The 15,844-nt window shown below is 37.9% G+C and overlaps 1 protein-coding gene across 1 annotated transcript; it reads left to right on the top strand.

The window, feature by feature from the left end:
• The first annotated feature begins 210 nt into the window (after positions 1–210).
• Positions 211–15,597, top strand: C9orf72 (C9orf72-SMCR8 complex subunit). Its single transcript, XM_079330898.1, has 11 exons — positions 211–346; positions 1,776–2,260; positions 5,199–5,258; positions 6,146–6,241; positions 6,969–7,033; positions 7,837–7,909; positions 10,780–10,896; positions 11,584–11,819; positions 12,281–12,338; positions 12,834–12,943; positions 13,026–15,597. The coding sequence occupies exons 2-11, from the start codon at positions 1,817–1,819 to the stop codon at positions 13,210–13,212; spliced, it is 1,446 nt and encodes a 481-aa protein (XP_079187024.1). The 5' UTR covers positions 211–346; positions 1,776–1,816; the 3' UTR covers positions 13,213–15,597.
• The last annotated feature ends 247 nt before the right edge of the window (positions 15,598–15,844 follow it).

Raw genomic sequence — 15,844 nt, forward strand, 5'->3', positions numbered from 1 at the left:
AAGCCCCTCCACAAACCGTGCCGGATGCTGCCGGCACAATACAGTTTCGTCTTTTGGCTACCTCCCCAAACTACACTATGTCGGGCCTGTTTCCTTCCCTATGACCCGCCAGATCCGACCCACACCCGCGACCAGGGATACACAGGCACGGCCGCCCACGGCTCGGCTTGGGGCGGACACCCCGGCCCGGCCGCTCCTCCCGGGGCGGACACCCCGGCACGGCCGCTCCTCCCGGGGCGGTCACAGGGGCACGGCCGCTCCTCCCGGGGCGGTGCCGCGCCTGCGCAGCCCGCGCTGTGCGGCAGGGGCGGGCCGGCGCAGGCGCGGGGCAGCGGCCGGAGCCGAGGTGAGGCGGGCGCGGGGCCGGGGCCGTGGGTTGTGTTAGTGCCGGGCGTTGTTAGCGATCCCTCCGCTTTGTGGGGGAATGAGCAGCTGCCGCAGCTGTCTCTCCGCCGCCTTCCCGACAGGTTCAGACCTGACCTGGACGGTGCGACACGGACCTGATCCGTGCCGGGAGCGCGGAGGTGCCGCCGCCGAGGTGGCAGTGGCCGCGCGTTTGGAGAGGCGGTGGTGAAATCCTCTGGACAGCCCGTGGGTTCAGGGAGTCAGCGAGAGTGGCTGGCGCCGTGTCTTCCCTAAAAATCGTAAAGTCACGGTGTCAGATGGCCGAGTCAGATGGCCTTGGCGTCCCTGCTGGCGCTTGGGCGGGGCACCGGCTGCCTCCTGAGAAGGAGCCGGAGCGAAAGAGGTTTTACACTTACGTTGTGAGGTGATAAATAAAAAAGGAAAAACAAGTTCAGATACAGAGCTCTGGCTGCGGTAATGAGCTGTGTTCCTGCTCCGTTGGTCCCCTGTGGGATTCCCTGCTGCTGTCGTGTGGAGTACTGCGTGCGGAAAGGAGAGTTGCCAACTGCCCATGAGAGGTTTTCCTCAATATGAGTGGGTTCTAGCAGTTATAGTTTTCTGTCCTTGGTTGAATTTGTTCGCAATTTTTTTTTTAATTTCATATCCTCCTGTGACTTTAGCGTAACTTTTAGGGAAGATGGAACTTCCTGTTATCTTCTGCAGAATGGGGAAGCCGTAGAGTTAGTGGAAACTGCTAAGGAAAATGTTCAGGAATTGTGTCCACACAAGATACGAAATTCCCCGTCAATACGCTCTGTAAAGTGCTGAGCACTTGTCTTGTATCATAACACCCTGCGTGTGATGTAAAGGATCCATTTGTCGTGCCAGTTTTCATGCACAAGGTGTATGTTACGCAGGTTCAGCGTACTTCTCTAATGAGTAAAGGGCATTTGGGTCTGACTAATGACTGTAAAACTGTGCCACTTTGTTGTGTGAAACATACATATGTATATGTACAAATCTCTTTCCTGAATGAAGTCTGTGATGAAACCGCGGGTGAAGGTTGCCTCTTGGAAGTGTCATTTGGTAGGAAAAGAACTGTGGAAAGGCTTTGGTTGGAAGGGACCTTAAAGACGCCCTACTCTGGGCAGGCATGCCATCCCACTAAATCAAGTTGATCAAGTACTCCATCCAGCCTGGCCTTGAGAATTTTTAGGGACTGGGCATTTACTTCTCTGGGCAACTTGTTCCAGTGCATCACCACTGTCACAGTACAGAACTTCTTCCTGACATCTAATCTAAATATTTCCTGTCTTGGTTTAAAAAAAGTCCTATCACTACCTGCCTATGTAAAAAGAAGAGGAAATAGTTATGGTGGCTGACCTATCTTTTTTTTTTCCTACGAAACTTGTTTGTTTTTTTTTTTTTAGGTGATGTAAGCATTCTGGTTAGACGAGAGAGAGAAGCAGACATGTCAGCTCTTTGTCCACCACCATCTCCTGCAGTTGCTAAGACAGAGATCTCTTTGAATGGCGAGTCACCGTTATTAGCTGCCACTTTTGCTTACTGGGACAATATCCTTGGCCCCCGAGTGCGGCATATCTGGGCTCCAAAGACAGAACAGGTACTTCTCAGTGACGGTGAAATAACTTTTCTTGCTAACCACACCCTGAACGGAGAAATACTTCGGAATGCAGAAAGTGGTGCAATAGACGTGAAGTTCTTTGTTTTGGCCGAAAAAAGGGTAATCATTGTGTCATTAATCTTTGATGGAAACTGGAACGGAGACAGAAGCACGTATGGACTATCAATTATACTTCCACAAAGTGAACTTGGTTTCTACTTGCCACTTCACAGAGTATGCGTGGATAGATTAACGCATATTATAAGGAAAGGAAGGATATGGATGCATAAGGTAAGTTTATTGTTCATTGCTTAAAGTAATTGTTAGATTGTCTTGTGCAGAAGCAAAAATTAAGATGCTATGATATCTGTTGTGTGGAGTCCAGAGACACAAACTCAGAAAAGGCTGGTCTCCGTAGAGTTTTGAAGGTTAAAAATTACCAAATTTTTATGTCAGCAAATTCAAAGCTGGGATTTTTAGCCATGGGATTATCCTGGTGATATTATATAGCCTCTACAAGACTGTGTAGTTGAAAGAAGTTTCCTGTACAAAGTCACGGTGTTCTTCATCTCTCTGAATTTCATATAAATTGTTGCTTTTGTGTTAATTTGTGTATTTAAATTAGGTTAAATTGTAGATTTACTGTGTTTCAAATAATTGTTTTCCTTGTTGAGGTCCATTAAAGGGAACTGATTCAATTCATCTTTTCATTGCTGTTGCAGATTTGTTTTTAAAAAATAGGGTGTTAACAAATGGTTTGTCAGGACTTAAACTGTGTAGAACTAAAAGGGAGATCTACAAAAGTACATCTGCATTAGTTAAAATGTTTCTACTCCTGAAGCTCAAAAAGGAAAACACGATGAATTTTTCTTAGGCGTTGAAACTGTGACCTTTGGCTAACTCATGGATATTTCCTTATTAAGTGAAATCTTTTATGTATTTTTCTTGAAACTAAGTAACAGTCTAATGGTAAAAATTAATTTTTTTGTTGTCTTCATGGGGTCCACGCTGGTTTAGAGCAGTAGAGTGCACATCAACTGTAATGTATATGGTGATGCACGTTTGTCTGGTATGTTCTGAGACCTGTAGTCAACATACTTCAAACTTATCTTTGAGTGCTCTTATCTGTATTAATTACAGAAATAAGGAGCTGATATTATTTTTGCGGTGGTATTTCCTTTTTGCTGTATTACCTGATGATGGCTGGTCGTGCTTTCTGAAACACAGGCTTTTCTTACTTTCTGGGGTTTACTTTTCAGAGGAATGATAGTACATAAAGTTCTTTCTCAATATAGTGGAAACACAAATATTTAATTCCTTATCTAGTCTTCTAAAACCCTGCTAGATGTTAGTGGTTTTGATGTTAGTGAATGGTGTCTCATGTTCCTGATTACACTGCATTTTTCATTTAGTGTCCTGTGTACTGACTTCTAATGTAAGTGCTCAGAGAGGAATTATCCATTTTTACAACACATTTTCTCAGTTTTTACGTACTGCTCCATACCAATATGTTTTCACATTAGAAGTAACCTTCAAGCAGCATTGAGAATGACAAAAAAATTTTTCTTTGAGCAGGTCGGTCAGTTGAATTAGCTGAGACAGTGATACATTCTGAATTCTGAAACAGACATTTATTATCTTTTTTTTTTCTTCTTTTTTTGTGGGAGAACACAGATCCCCGCATATATCTGCAGTTCTTCAGTCTTATTTAGGAGAGAGGAAACTGCTTGGAAAGCATAGATTAAAAGTTGGGCATGAGTTGCAGAATAATCATGACACTGATAATGAATTAAAACTGCTTCTTTCTGTATCTTGCATTTTAGTTTAGCAGCTATGGTTACAGACAGCAAAGAAAAAAATTATCAAGTCCTATCTGAAAGGTGCTGTGTATCTGTTCTGAATGTTCTGTTAGTTTGAATATAAGCTGTCAATAGTTCTGAGTAGCGCCAGACAATGTTTCAAGCTAGACTTGAGATGAGAAGAAGCCTTCTGAACTTCAGAATCAGGAGAAGCATGGAGCAGTGTTCTGCCTGGCAAAAAAAAGACAAGCAGCTCTGAGCAAATCATCAATATGGATTATAAAGCCCTTTCACCTTCTGCAATTGATGTTCTGTATATTTATCTAATAATTTTGAACTGTCTTATTTCTGAAAAGAAGTGGCTTACACCATTTGTTCAGGCTTATCTTCAAGAAGACTGAGGTTTTTTTAAATGATTGTCAAGGATATCTTCCTTCTCTGACTGAAGGGTGGAGGTGCCCTGAAGGAATCTGCCTTGTTCTAGTATTGATGCTTCGTTTAAATGGTTAGAAAAGTTTTGCTGTTTAAGGACAAACTACTCTAGTTTATTCCCTATTCATCTGCTCAAAAAAACCCTCTTGCAATCTCTTCACACTTGAAGTTGATTAACTCTGAGTAGGTTAAAAACTAATGAGTAACTATGAGGAAACTAATGAGTAACCAATAAAAACGCAATAACCTGCCAGCATTTAGCAAAAGATATCATTAGTTCTCCCAGCATCTGCTATTTTTTGTCACCTGTATTGATGCTCCAGAAATTAACACCAAATTCTGTTTGTGAATAATAACTTTATTTCATTGTAAGTTCATTTTAAATGGAGTTTGCTATTCAGCTGCTGCTGAGTCTGTTTTCAGAGCTTTGTTCAGCCTCTAGTACCTTGTGTTTTGTGTCTCCTGTACTTGGTTATAAGACAGTGTTTTGAAGACTTGTAAGTGCCTCAAGAGATGGGGAGGGGAGAAAAAGTTTTGTTTCCTACTCTCTCCAGTCAAATATTTTTTCTCATTCTGAGGTCTTACTTTTCTCTTTTGCATCAGGAATCCTCAATCCATACAGTATACATTTGAAAATAAAAATCCATACATAAAAGTGAAATTCTTCACCATAATCTGATCCTGTGGCAATTTTGTGATCTGCAGTGAAGAAAATGTTTTGATATTTTCATCAAACTCTTTTTCTCCTGCCCACTCATGAGAGATGTGCAGTGGAGGGGTAGAGCAGGGAACTAATATCTGTGTTGCATGACATCACTTCCTCCTAACATCAACTCTGTAAAAGAAAAATAGTTGAACATCAAAATTTGAATATAAGAAGTGTGACTCTGCAGGGAAGAAACTGTACTGAGTGACATGTATGTGTGTATGTATGCATGCATGCATACACACATGGACAAATACCAGAGCATTTATATTTAACTGCTTCTCTTGCTCAGGAGAGGCAAGAACATTTCCAGAAGATTGTCTTGGAGGGCACAGAAAGAATGGAGGATCAGGTAAGGGCCATCTGGTGGCATATGGCACACCATTGCAAAACCATTTGACTGCATCAGATGACTGTGGAAGTTGGTATTGCTTCTTATTTTTGGAATCCAGCAGGATGCATTGGACTGGCTAATGATGTGACGTGCACAGTAGGCAAAGTTTCTGAAGATAGGATGATGGAAACTGGTCAAATTGGAGGAAAATATATTTAATCACTTCAGGGATAAAGTTGAAGAATATTTCCTTTCAGAAAAGGAAACTTATTAACCTGAAGTTCCGTAAAGGTAGCAGCTTCCATAGAGTCATGCCAGCCTCCTGTCAAGGTTGTTTTTCCATTAGGTTAGGTCACCTTTTAGAATTGTAGAGGCATACAGTGCCTATCATGTTGAAATGTGCTTGGAAACTTAATGGATGTGACTGTGAAAAGAATTTGATTTTTGAAACTCTGAATGTAAGATTGTGGCTTCATTTTCTTGTGATAGATAAGTGGGAAAATTTTTTTGTATGTTAATAAGTAATATGTCTGATTTTGGTTTCCAGTTGTTAGAACATCAGACTTGAACGTAAAATGTTTAACAGTGATTGCACATTATATAGTGTGATCAAGTAATCTCACATTGAATACTTATTGTCTAGGCCAATCAAAATTGATGCTGAAAATTAGCATAAGACCCAGAAATACATTTTAGGCATTATGTTGTGAAGCTAAATATGTTTCCAGTTCATAATTATTGCTGAGCAAAGCTAAAGAAGTCTGTGCATAAATTTCTGCTCATTCTACCCTTCCATGCAATAGAAAGTTAGGATGTTTTGCATGTAATACTTTAATTTCATGTTAGTAGTAATTTCTAATACTGCCCATTGTGCTTTTACTTCAAGCATCTTATTTATTGTGCAGGGTCAGAGCATCATTCCAATGCTGACAGGAGAAGTCATTCCTGTAATGGAACTCCTTTCATCTATGAAATCACACAGTGTTCCAGAAGAAATAGATGTAAGTTCTTGTTTTATTTGTATTCTGAATTTTTAAAAAGTTACTTTCTCCCTCTGGGTATAACATAGCTTTGGTCCTTTACTTTGGTACTCACTTTGCCATGGAAAATGCCCATTTTCCTAAATTCTTATATGCTTTTACTTATTTTATTTTTTTTATTATTATTTATTTATATATCTTTTTATTTATTTATTTTTGTTTTACTTATTTTTTATTTATAAAAATATACTTTTGTTGCTTCACATCAAGTTTTCCTAAGTGGTGAAAGGAGTGGCAGTATATTTTTATATTCATCACTTGGCAAAATTGGCTGCATAGGGTGATGTCATTGTACGAGTGGAAAGGCATTTTGATGTGAACCAAAAGTAATATTCAAGTTAATGGATTTGATGTTGATACCTGTTTCAGTGTGTTACAATGTTCTCATGGAAGAATAAGAAGTAATATGACATGCACTAATTTAAAGTATTCTGGAACATTTTTTACAGAAAAGACCCAAAACACTAGGAAACCTGACTTTTGACCGATGAAACTTAATAATAGAGTGACTTTCTCATTATCAAAGTTTTTTGTATGAAGTCAGTTCTTTTTAAGATTACGCTTCTTGGGGAAGCCTTACAACTTAACTTAGTTTCCAAACAGTTCCCATGTATCAAAGCGAAAATCAATTAATTGGAAGGTGATCAGATTCTTGTCTAACTTTTGTTTATATTTACTTGCATTTCAGATAAGTGACACAGTGCTAAATGATGATGACATTGGGGATAGTTGCCATGAAGGCTTTCTCCTCAAGTATGAAATTAACTTTTGATTTATGCTGTAGTAAAATGATTTAAACTTGTGTATACATCTAAATGTATCTATCTGCATGCGCATGTGAACATGGATTTGAATAGATTTCTTTATAGAAGGGGGAGCAGTGACATGTATTTGGCTTTTTCAGATTTTTGTCAATAAAATGTTATAAAAGTTTCTGTCATTTTAGAAGAATGGTTCTGGGCTAATAGCTGCATCTCTGTAGACTCTGTTGTCACAGGATCATTTGTTTGATAATAGAATTTCTATCAAATTTTTCTTTGATTACCTACATTTAATTTTATAAGACTCTAAGTCAAAGTCTGAAGTTTTTGAAATAGCAAAAAAACTGGGTTGTGCATAAACTCTAAGAGTCATTAATGGTATAGCATGTGGCATGCTTAATGTTGAGTTGTGTGTTTCACTTTTTCCTGTTTTTAATTTTTAATTAGAAGCAGTTGAACTTGAGAGTAGCTTGGTCTATTCCTGTGGGATAGTGTATTTCATAGGTTTTAACTGCTGCCCTGTTATCTGTCATTGTATTTCCTGCATAACTGCATTCATGTATGTAGTGCCTGGTGACATCTATTTATACACCTTCACATGTGCTTCCAATACTGAAGAAACTGTTCAACTTTTGGATTTCAGCAGTAAGCTATGCTGCTGTTTAAAGTCCTATGGTTATGGATGTGTAGTCTATATTTATGCTTGAAGCAGTTTATTCTCCTTGTGAAGGTGATAATTGTTTAATTTGAAAAATCTGATTAAATGTATTAACCTATGTCTGGTTTTACTTGCAGTGCAATTAGTTCACACCTGCAGACCTGTGGTTGTTCTGTAGTCGTAGGAAGCAGTGCAGAAAAAGTTAATAAGGTAACATTCTTTCTAATAGACTGAACTTAAATGGTGATTATTAGGAATGTTACTTGGAACAAAGTTAAGCTAAAAACATGCTTGAGGCTGAAGAAGAAGGAATACTGCTGTCTGGCTGACTGGTCTAGCAGAAGATAGTTTTGCCAGAAAATGGCCTTTCGGTTGTATTCTGATAACTATAAGAAAACCATTGTATTTAACTGATATAGTACATAAATGAGGAGTAAATGAGTCTGAGCTTTTAAAATTAGGTTATTTAGCTAAAATGCACAAGTCGAAAAGACCTGACTGACTTGCCCATTTCAGTTATATCATAGAATCACAGAATGATCAAAGTTGCAAGAGACCTTTACGGTCATCCAGTCCAACCATCCACCTTGGCACTGCCACTATAACCCCTAAACCACTCAACCACATCACTCAGCACAAGATCCAGATGCCTCTTAAACACCTCCATGTATGGGGACTCCACCACCTCCCTGGGCAACGTATTACAGTGCCTGACAGCTGAATTTTTTTAATCACAATTAATGTGAATCTCCCCTGTCTCATTTTGAGACCATTTTCTCTTGTCCTCTCACTGCAGGCACAGCAGGAGAGATCAGTTTTCACCTCACTGCACCCTCCTTTCAGGGAATTGTTGAGAGTGATGAGGTCACCTGAGCTGCCTCTTCTCAAGACTAAATAGCCATTCCTCTTAAGACATGTTTTCTAATCCTTTCATGACCCTTGTTGCCCTTCTCTGGACACACTCCAGCACTTCGGTATCCTTTTTGAAGCAAGAGGCCCTAAAGTAAAAATAAGGTTTGAGCTGTGGCCTCATAAGAACCAAGTACGGGGTACAGTTGCTGCCATGGTCCTGCTGGCCACAGCATTGCCAGAATTGGCCTTTTTGGCTACCTGGGCACACTGCTGGCTCGTTTAAAGCTGGCTGTCAGCCAGCACTCCCAGGTTCCTTTCTGCTGAACAGCTCTTAAGCTACTCTGCCCCCAGCCTGTAGTGCAGCATGGGGTTGTTGTAACCCAAGGGCAGAGCCCAGCACTTGGCCTTTTTGCACCTCATGCTGTTTGTCCTTGGCCCATTGGTCGAGTCTGGCCAGGTCTCTCTACAGAGCCTTCTGCCCTTGAGCAGATCAGCACTCCTGGCCAGCTTGCAAACTGGCTGAGGGTGCACTCAATCCCCACATCCAGATCATCAGTAAAGATGTTGAACAGGACCAAGCCCAGAGCTGAGCCCTGGGAAACACTGGCAGTGGTGAGTATACAGACAAACCCATGTCCTTGAGTATTGTCTGTATGCTCTTAAACAGTTAGTGTCTCCATAATTTTTCCTGCACTGAGCAGTAACATGCTTCTGTGTCATGAGCTGCTTGTGTTTTGTGGAACCTGTATCTATTTCTTGTATGTGAAATTAAAAAATGATGAACAGTGGGCCTACTGAATGTATTATATCTTACTTTTAGACTGTACATACTATATATCATAGATCTTATAGCATAGAGGACTTCTTACCCTAATGAAATATAAAAGTTTTTTTTTTTTTTAATGTAAAGGTACCTTTAGTAAACCTGTGTTTTAAAATAGTTTGTTATGGTTTATAAAAATAGGGACAGAGAGAATGAATTGTTTCATGTGTATTTCCAGCAGTTATAAAGGACCTCTGATTAAATCAAAGTAAATGTGGATGCCCACAAGCAGCAGCAGACAAACTAGAGAAAAGAGAATTCTCAGATTTTAGCTGAAATCACTGCTAACCATAGTTAATATGTATTGTTTCAGAGATATATTATTTACACACAATTAAGTTATTTGATAGATTAGTTGTAGGTTAAAGAGAAATGCTATATATGTACACACTTATGCTATATATAATACAAAAGGAAATGTTGGAAGCTTAAGTAGTTATAAAAAAGCTTATGGATCATTAAATAGTTAATAAAAAAGTTTTAATCAGACAGCATTTAAATTGTTATGAATATGTAAAATAATACAGCTAGACAGTATAGGAAAAAACAGTATAGGAAAAAAAGAATGTGAGCCTCAAGATCCATCTAGGGTAAATTTCATAAATTAATTCTGCACACATTCTTATCAGCAGCATGCTCCTTGTGTCACGGTACAACTCTTCTGAAGTAACTGCTTTCTTAATAGCATACTTCAGCTTTCCTCAAAATAAAAAAAAAACACTTGTGGTATATTGTGACTAAAAACATCAGTCAGAAATTATGTTGTCATTGTTTTAGGTACTGCAGGAACACATTGTGCAAGGGCAGAGCCTTTTCAAATATCTTACAGGCACAGATAGGACATCACAGGTTAAGACTGAAAGATGAGCAGAATGGAATATATGTTGTATTCGGAGTGATTACTGGTAGCTATTTCAGCCCAGAAGTTTGAAGATGGGTGATGAAGTACCTGTGTTCATTACAGTAGAGTGTTTAAAGAAATTGCTGAGGAAATAAGTATGGATGCTTACTTACAAAATTGACTGTTCCTGATTTTAGACAGTAACTAATATTTCAATATGGAATGAATAAAATAAGAGGCCTAAAAGGCTAGTAAAGCAATCACAGTAATTCATACTTATTAAAAGAAAGATGTGAAAGACAAAAGTGATTTGTTCTACATAATTGGATAAGAAACAGACTTGGTTGCAAAAATGTTTCATAATTTTACAAGAAGTTGACAAGAAGTTGTAATTAAAAAATAACTAAAAGTAAGCATGTCACTGTTCAGTGGCATTTTATAAAGTTTTGACTTTTCTGATAAGGGTGGTGAACTGTTTTGTTCATAATTTGAAATGCCTAATATAGTCCAGTCAGACTGACTTCCTTATATTTCAGTTTTTCAAAATTGCTCTTTTTAATGCAGATTGTGAGGACATTGTGCCTGTTTCTCACACCATCTGAGCGGAAGTGTTCCAGACTCTGTAGAAGTGAATCCTCTTTCAAATATGAGTCAGGACTTTTTGTTCAAGGCTTACTCAAAGTAAGTATGCTTAGGAGAGTTCTATTTTTCTGTAGTTTAAGTACATTCTTCAGTGTATGTTTTTGCATTTGATATGCACATATGCACATTCACATTAAAAAACGTGTCATCTTCCCTTGATGTCATCTTTTCTGTCACTGTAACTTTCTTTGGAGCTACCTTCATGTTAAAATTCCAAGGCAATCTTTTCTGTGACACATCTTTTTCTTCAGGATTGTTCCTGTACTTTGAGGTACTATAGTAATGTACTTTTGTCTCCCTGGGGCTAGAATTCCAAAAGGCATTAAAGCTTTTGTGTTTTAACAAAACCGAGAAAGTCACATCAGGCCTGGAGTTTCCAAGTACTTTAAACAGTCTGTTGCAGTGTGTGAAGATGAATATAAAAATAATGCCTCATGAACTTACCAGATACCTATAATACTGTAATGCTAATGGGCTCACAAACCAGGAGATGCAGTATTTTAATATGCAGGTCACCTCAGTACCTGTTTTCAGCTTTTTGTTAAGGAAATCATCCAGTATCGAGGACTTATTACTGCAATACAACCGCCAGTTTTCCCAAACAAAATACATATAAACATAGTGTGATACAGTACATATAAAGTGAAGGCAGGATGTTTTAATGTTTTTTCCCAGTACAGCTTTGTGTTTTTAACTCAAATAAGTTTTTTTTCCCCACTAAAACAGGATGCAACAGGAAGTTTTGTGTTGCCCTTCCGTCAAGTAATGTACGCCCCGTACCCTACTACACATATAGATGTGGATGTCAATACAGTGAAGCAGATGCCCCCGTGTCACGAACACATCTATAACCAGCGACGATACATGAGATCTGAGCTGACAGCATTTTGGAGAGCTAATTCAGATGAAGAAATGTCTCAAGATCATATTATCCACACAGATGAGAGTTTCACACCTGATTTGTATGTATTCTTCTCACAAGGTTACTTGATTTGGGATAGGAGTGTAAAGTACAGAGCCTACTTGTGAATAAAATACATGGAGCTTCTTAAAAACAAAAAAACTTCGGTTCTGGTACTTATTTGCCAGGTTCTTCAGTAGTTTGGTTAACATGTGGTATTATTGAAATTAATTTTCAGTGATAATTCTGACCATGTCATGTTAATTTGATTGCCTGTTTTAATTAGGGGTATAATAAAGCTAAGGGTATTTGACAGAGCCCACTGGCTTTCTTCATGGTTTTAGTTCATTTCATCTGAGTACTTCAAAATTCTGTGTTATCTTTAAAAATACCAGAGTTGCAATTCACTGCAATTTTAAATTCACTTTTAATTTCAACCAGTAATGCTACTGCTGTGCTCAACTCATAGATTAATTTCTCTTACTGACTTTAACTCACATTTGTTTGTTTTCTTTTCTATAGAAATGTCTTTCAAGATATTGTGCATAGAGATACGTTAGTAAAAGCCTTCCTGGATCAGGTAATTTTTGCTTTTTTCAGAAAAAAAAAAGAAATACAGTCCAGTACTCCAACCCCTAGTACCAGATAATTTAATAAAAATACATAATTTAATGGTTTGGTAGCTTTTCTTCATACTGATGTTATGATTCTTCTCTACATAAGTAGAAGGAAAAATATAGATATAAAATTGAAACTCCTGCTTAAGTGTGAAGAAGAAGGTACATTTTCTATTACTGTGCAATAGTGTCTACAACTACAGTATTGAAGAAAACTGCCTGACTGGGAATAATTTCAGATAATTATCCAAACAGAATTGTAATACAGCTTCATTTATTGTGTCTGAGCAGATAGAAAACATAGAAAGCATGCTGACTGTATACAAATCTGCTGTTATTTGCCTGCTGTGCTATAATTAAGGGGATGTTACGTATGTATGCAATGTTTCTTTATTTTCTAAATTCCTGAAATGATTCTTGAATTTCCATGTCTGCCTAATATTCTTAATTTTTGACAGATCTTTCACCTGAAGCCTGGCTTGTCTCTAAGGAGTACTTTCCTTGCACAATTCCTTCTTGTCCTTCACAGGAAAGCCTTAACTTTAATAAAGTACATAGAGGATGACACGTAAGTGAACAGATAATGGAAAGCAAATTTCGAAAAGCTTCTTTTGTTCTTTTTTTAAACACATGTTTTTATTTCTTTGCAGGCAAAAAGGCAAAAAGCCTTTTAAGTCTCTTCGAAGCTTAAAGATCGATCTTGACTTGACAGCAGAGGGCGATCTTAACATAATAATGGCTTTGGCAGAGAAGATTAAACCAGGTCTACACTCCTTTATCTTTGGGAGGCCGTTCTACACTAGTGTACAGGAACGTGACATGCTCATGACATTTTAAAGTCTTCCCTGCATCCGATATTGCAGTCCTTCATAGCACAAAATGTGTCAGTGTGACCCCCACACTGGTGACAAGCATTGAGGACTGAGGATGAAGCATAGGAATACAGTAACATTGAGGTGTGTCTCAAGTGGGGGTCTTGTAAGGGGGAATTTCAGCTTAGCTAGATAAGCATGATTTTAATTAATCGGTCTCTTCTGTGTGTATTTTTTAATTGTAAATGTTACCAGAGGGTCCTTGGCCATATTGGCTTAGTGGATAAATGTGAATATGTTTTGGTGTATGATAAAAGGAAGTATTTTAAATTTTTATTGCCTAGAGACTTCTTTCCGATGTGTGTCCGATTTTCCCTGTTCTGCTGTGTCAGTATTTTCAGTGTTACCGCAGAAAATAGTACACATGTCCTCTCTAACTGTGGAGGTTGCAGAAAAGACACCTTCCAAGGGTTTCAGTTTTTAAAACTGTTGTTCTTATGTACGTGGTGCAAATCTTAAATATGGCTTTTACTTATCTGCTTCTTTTAACACTAATGTCCTTCCTTTAGAGCATTTAAACATACTTGGAATTTTTAATATACTACAAAGTGCTATTTCTGGATGCAGATCATTGATTATTTGCAGCATAAATAGCAGCACGTTGCACATGGGAATTAAGTATTTCTCAAGAATCTTTGTGCATGTAAGTGCCAAGCAGGATATTCTTATCTTATATTTCTGGCCTGTCCTGTATAGAGTGGTCAATGATCAGCTAACTGAGGTCATTCAAAACATAAAACAGTACTCTTGTCATTCCACAGCAATTGTCAGTCTTTCTGTATGTAAACTACCACTGGTATTTGCACTGTCAGTTTCAATGAGGCTCATAGAATAATTTAGAATGGAAAATAAATTCAAAATCATTGAGTCCAACCATTAATCCAGAACTGCCAGGTCCACCAATAAATCTTGTTCCTAAGTGCCACATCTGCACATTTTTGAACTCTTCCAGGGACAGTGATTTCACTACTTCCTGGGCAGATTGTGTTCAATGCTTGACAAAATATTCAGATTAAAATATTCGATGCTTCCGAAGAACATCAAGGTGATAGCCAAGCTAAAAGATAAAACAATTTTTTTTCATTTACATCACCATTAATATATTTAGTAATCCTTAATTTGAAAATGTGCATGACTATGAACTAATGTGATTAGCATTTTAATAAGTTAACTCCAGTCATTAACCTTACCTATCTTCTTAGTTCATCTTAGAATATCTCCAACTTAGCTTGAAAATCAGAACGCATTTTCTGTTAGTATGTCTCAACCTTTCGTTCTCAGTAGCATGTTGAGCAGTGTGGTGTCAGGTGAATCCAGACTTTTTTTTTTTTTACCCAGAAATCAGGTATATCCATACTGCATGTTGTTGTATCTCTGCTCTTTTTGAACAAGTATAGGAATTTATTTGTGTTTTGTTTCAGCATAAAGTCAACTTAATATTCATTGGAAAAGTGAAACAGTTGTACTGATTGGAGAAGCCATGGCTGCTTTGTTGCTTACCTTGTTTATAGCTCTCCTTTGTAAATAGGTTTCTGTTTTCAAGACAGCTTTTTAGTACTATTTTCATGCAGTGTGGCAGAAAAGTTGGAAGTTAGATTCACAGCTTTTCCTGAAATGTCTAATACTCAGATTTTTAAAAGAAATACTGTCCTTTATTTAGATGCCCAAAATTTGCTTGCGTTTCCTGAAAGACAGAGATTCTCAGTCAAATGTTTTGAGCCTCTAAAATATGTGAAGTTGAGCCCCATCTGCACACCATTTTTGTGAGTTTGCACCATCAGTGTTACCTGGTTGCAAAAGAACTGACATTTTGTGCAGCCATCTTTTTGCTGCATCTTTTGTAGATGCATATTGAACTTTTGCAGTAAGCTTAGTGATTCATCATAGGAAGTTGTCAGAATTACATAAGTTACTTGTGCTACGATTGTTTGTCATTCTACCTCTACTGTTCCCTTCTGTGTTTTCAATCAAGACATTAGAGCATGAATGTGCCTAAGTTGTTACTGTTATGTCTAAATAATGAAAGAAATGTAACAAACACTGCCAAAACTTCTAATGCAGAAGTTGTGTCAAAATAGAAGAGCTTTTAATCTGCTGCTGAAATTAATCCTTTCAGTTTGATAAGCATTGGAAACTCAACACTGGCACTACTAACAGTGAAGCTTTTGTTTACTTAAGATTCTGTTACTTTTTGAAGTTACTAAAAACTGGAAATTAAATTGCTATTTTTGTTGCACAGCTGTCACAAATGCAGAATGTATAGTGAAGTACATTGTTAAATGCATCTGCATGTTGTGTTGTAAATCTAGCTCAGGAAACAACATAATAAAATTCATGCACAATTTTTGGACTTTTAATTGTTGCTGATTTTTTTTCATAGAATTTCTTCTCTATAGCTAGAAGCATCATTATCTTTTCAGCTTTGAATTAAAGAAGAAGCCTTGGTTCCTTCTTATTAAATTGAGTTATGCTTGGATGCTGCTGTCACTGATGAAAGTCACAAATTATTTAGGCCCTTCTTTTGTGTTAAGGACTTAAGTCATTTAAAGCTGAGACCAGTGGGACTTGCTATGTCTCTGATGTACTCAATTATGAAT

The sequence above is a fragment of the Erithacus rubecula genome (genome assembly GCF_903797595.1).
Source record: "Erithacus rubecula genome assembly, contig: SUPER_Z_unloc_1, whole genome shotgun sequence".
Lineage (NCBI taxonomy): Eukaryota > Metazoa > Chordata > Aves > Passeriformes > Muscicapidae > Erithacus > Erithacus rubecula.

Bases quoted from the DNA above. Each gene is read 5' to 3' on its own strand.
- C9orf72 (XM_079330898.1), top strand. From the start codon at position 1,817: ATGTCAGCTCTTTGTCCACCACCATCTCCTGCAGTTGCTAAGACAGAG. The intron at 6,242-6,968 runs GTAAGTTCTTGT...CTTGCATTTCAG, and splicing joins GTGTTCCAGAAGAAATAGAT to ATAAGTGACACAGTGCTAAA. The intron at 7,034-7,836 runs GTATGAAATTAA...TTTTACTTGCAG, and splicing joins CATGAAGGCTTTCTCCTCAA to TGCAATTAGTTCACACCTGC.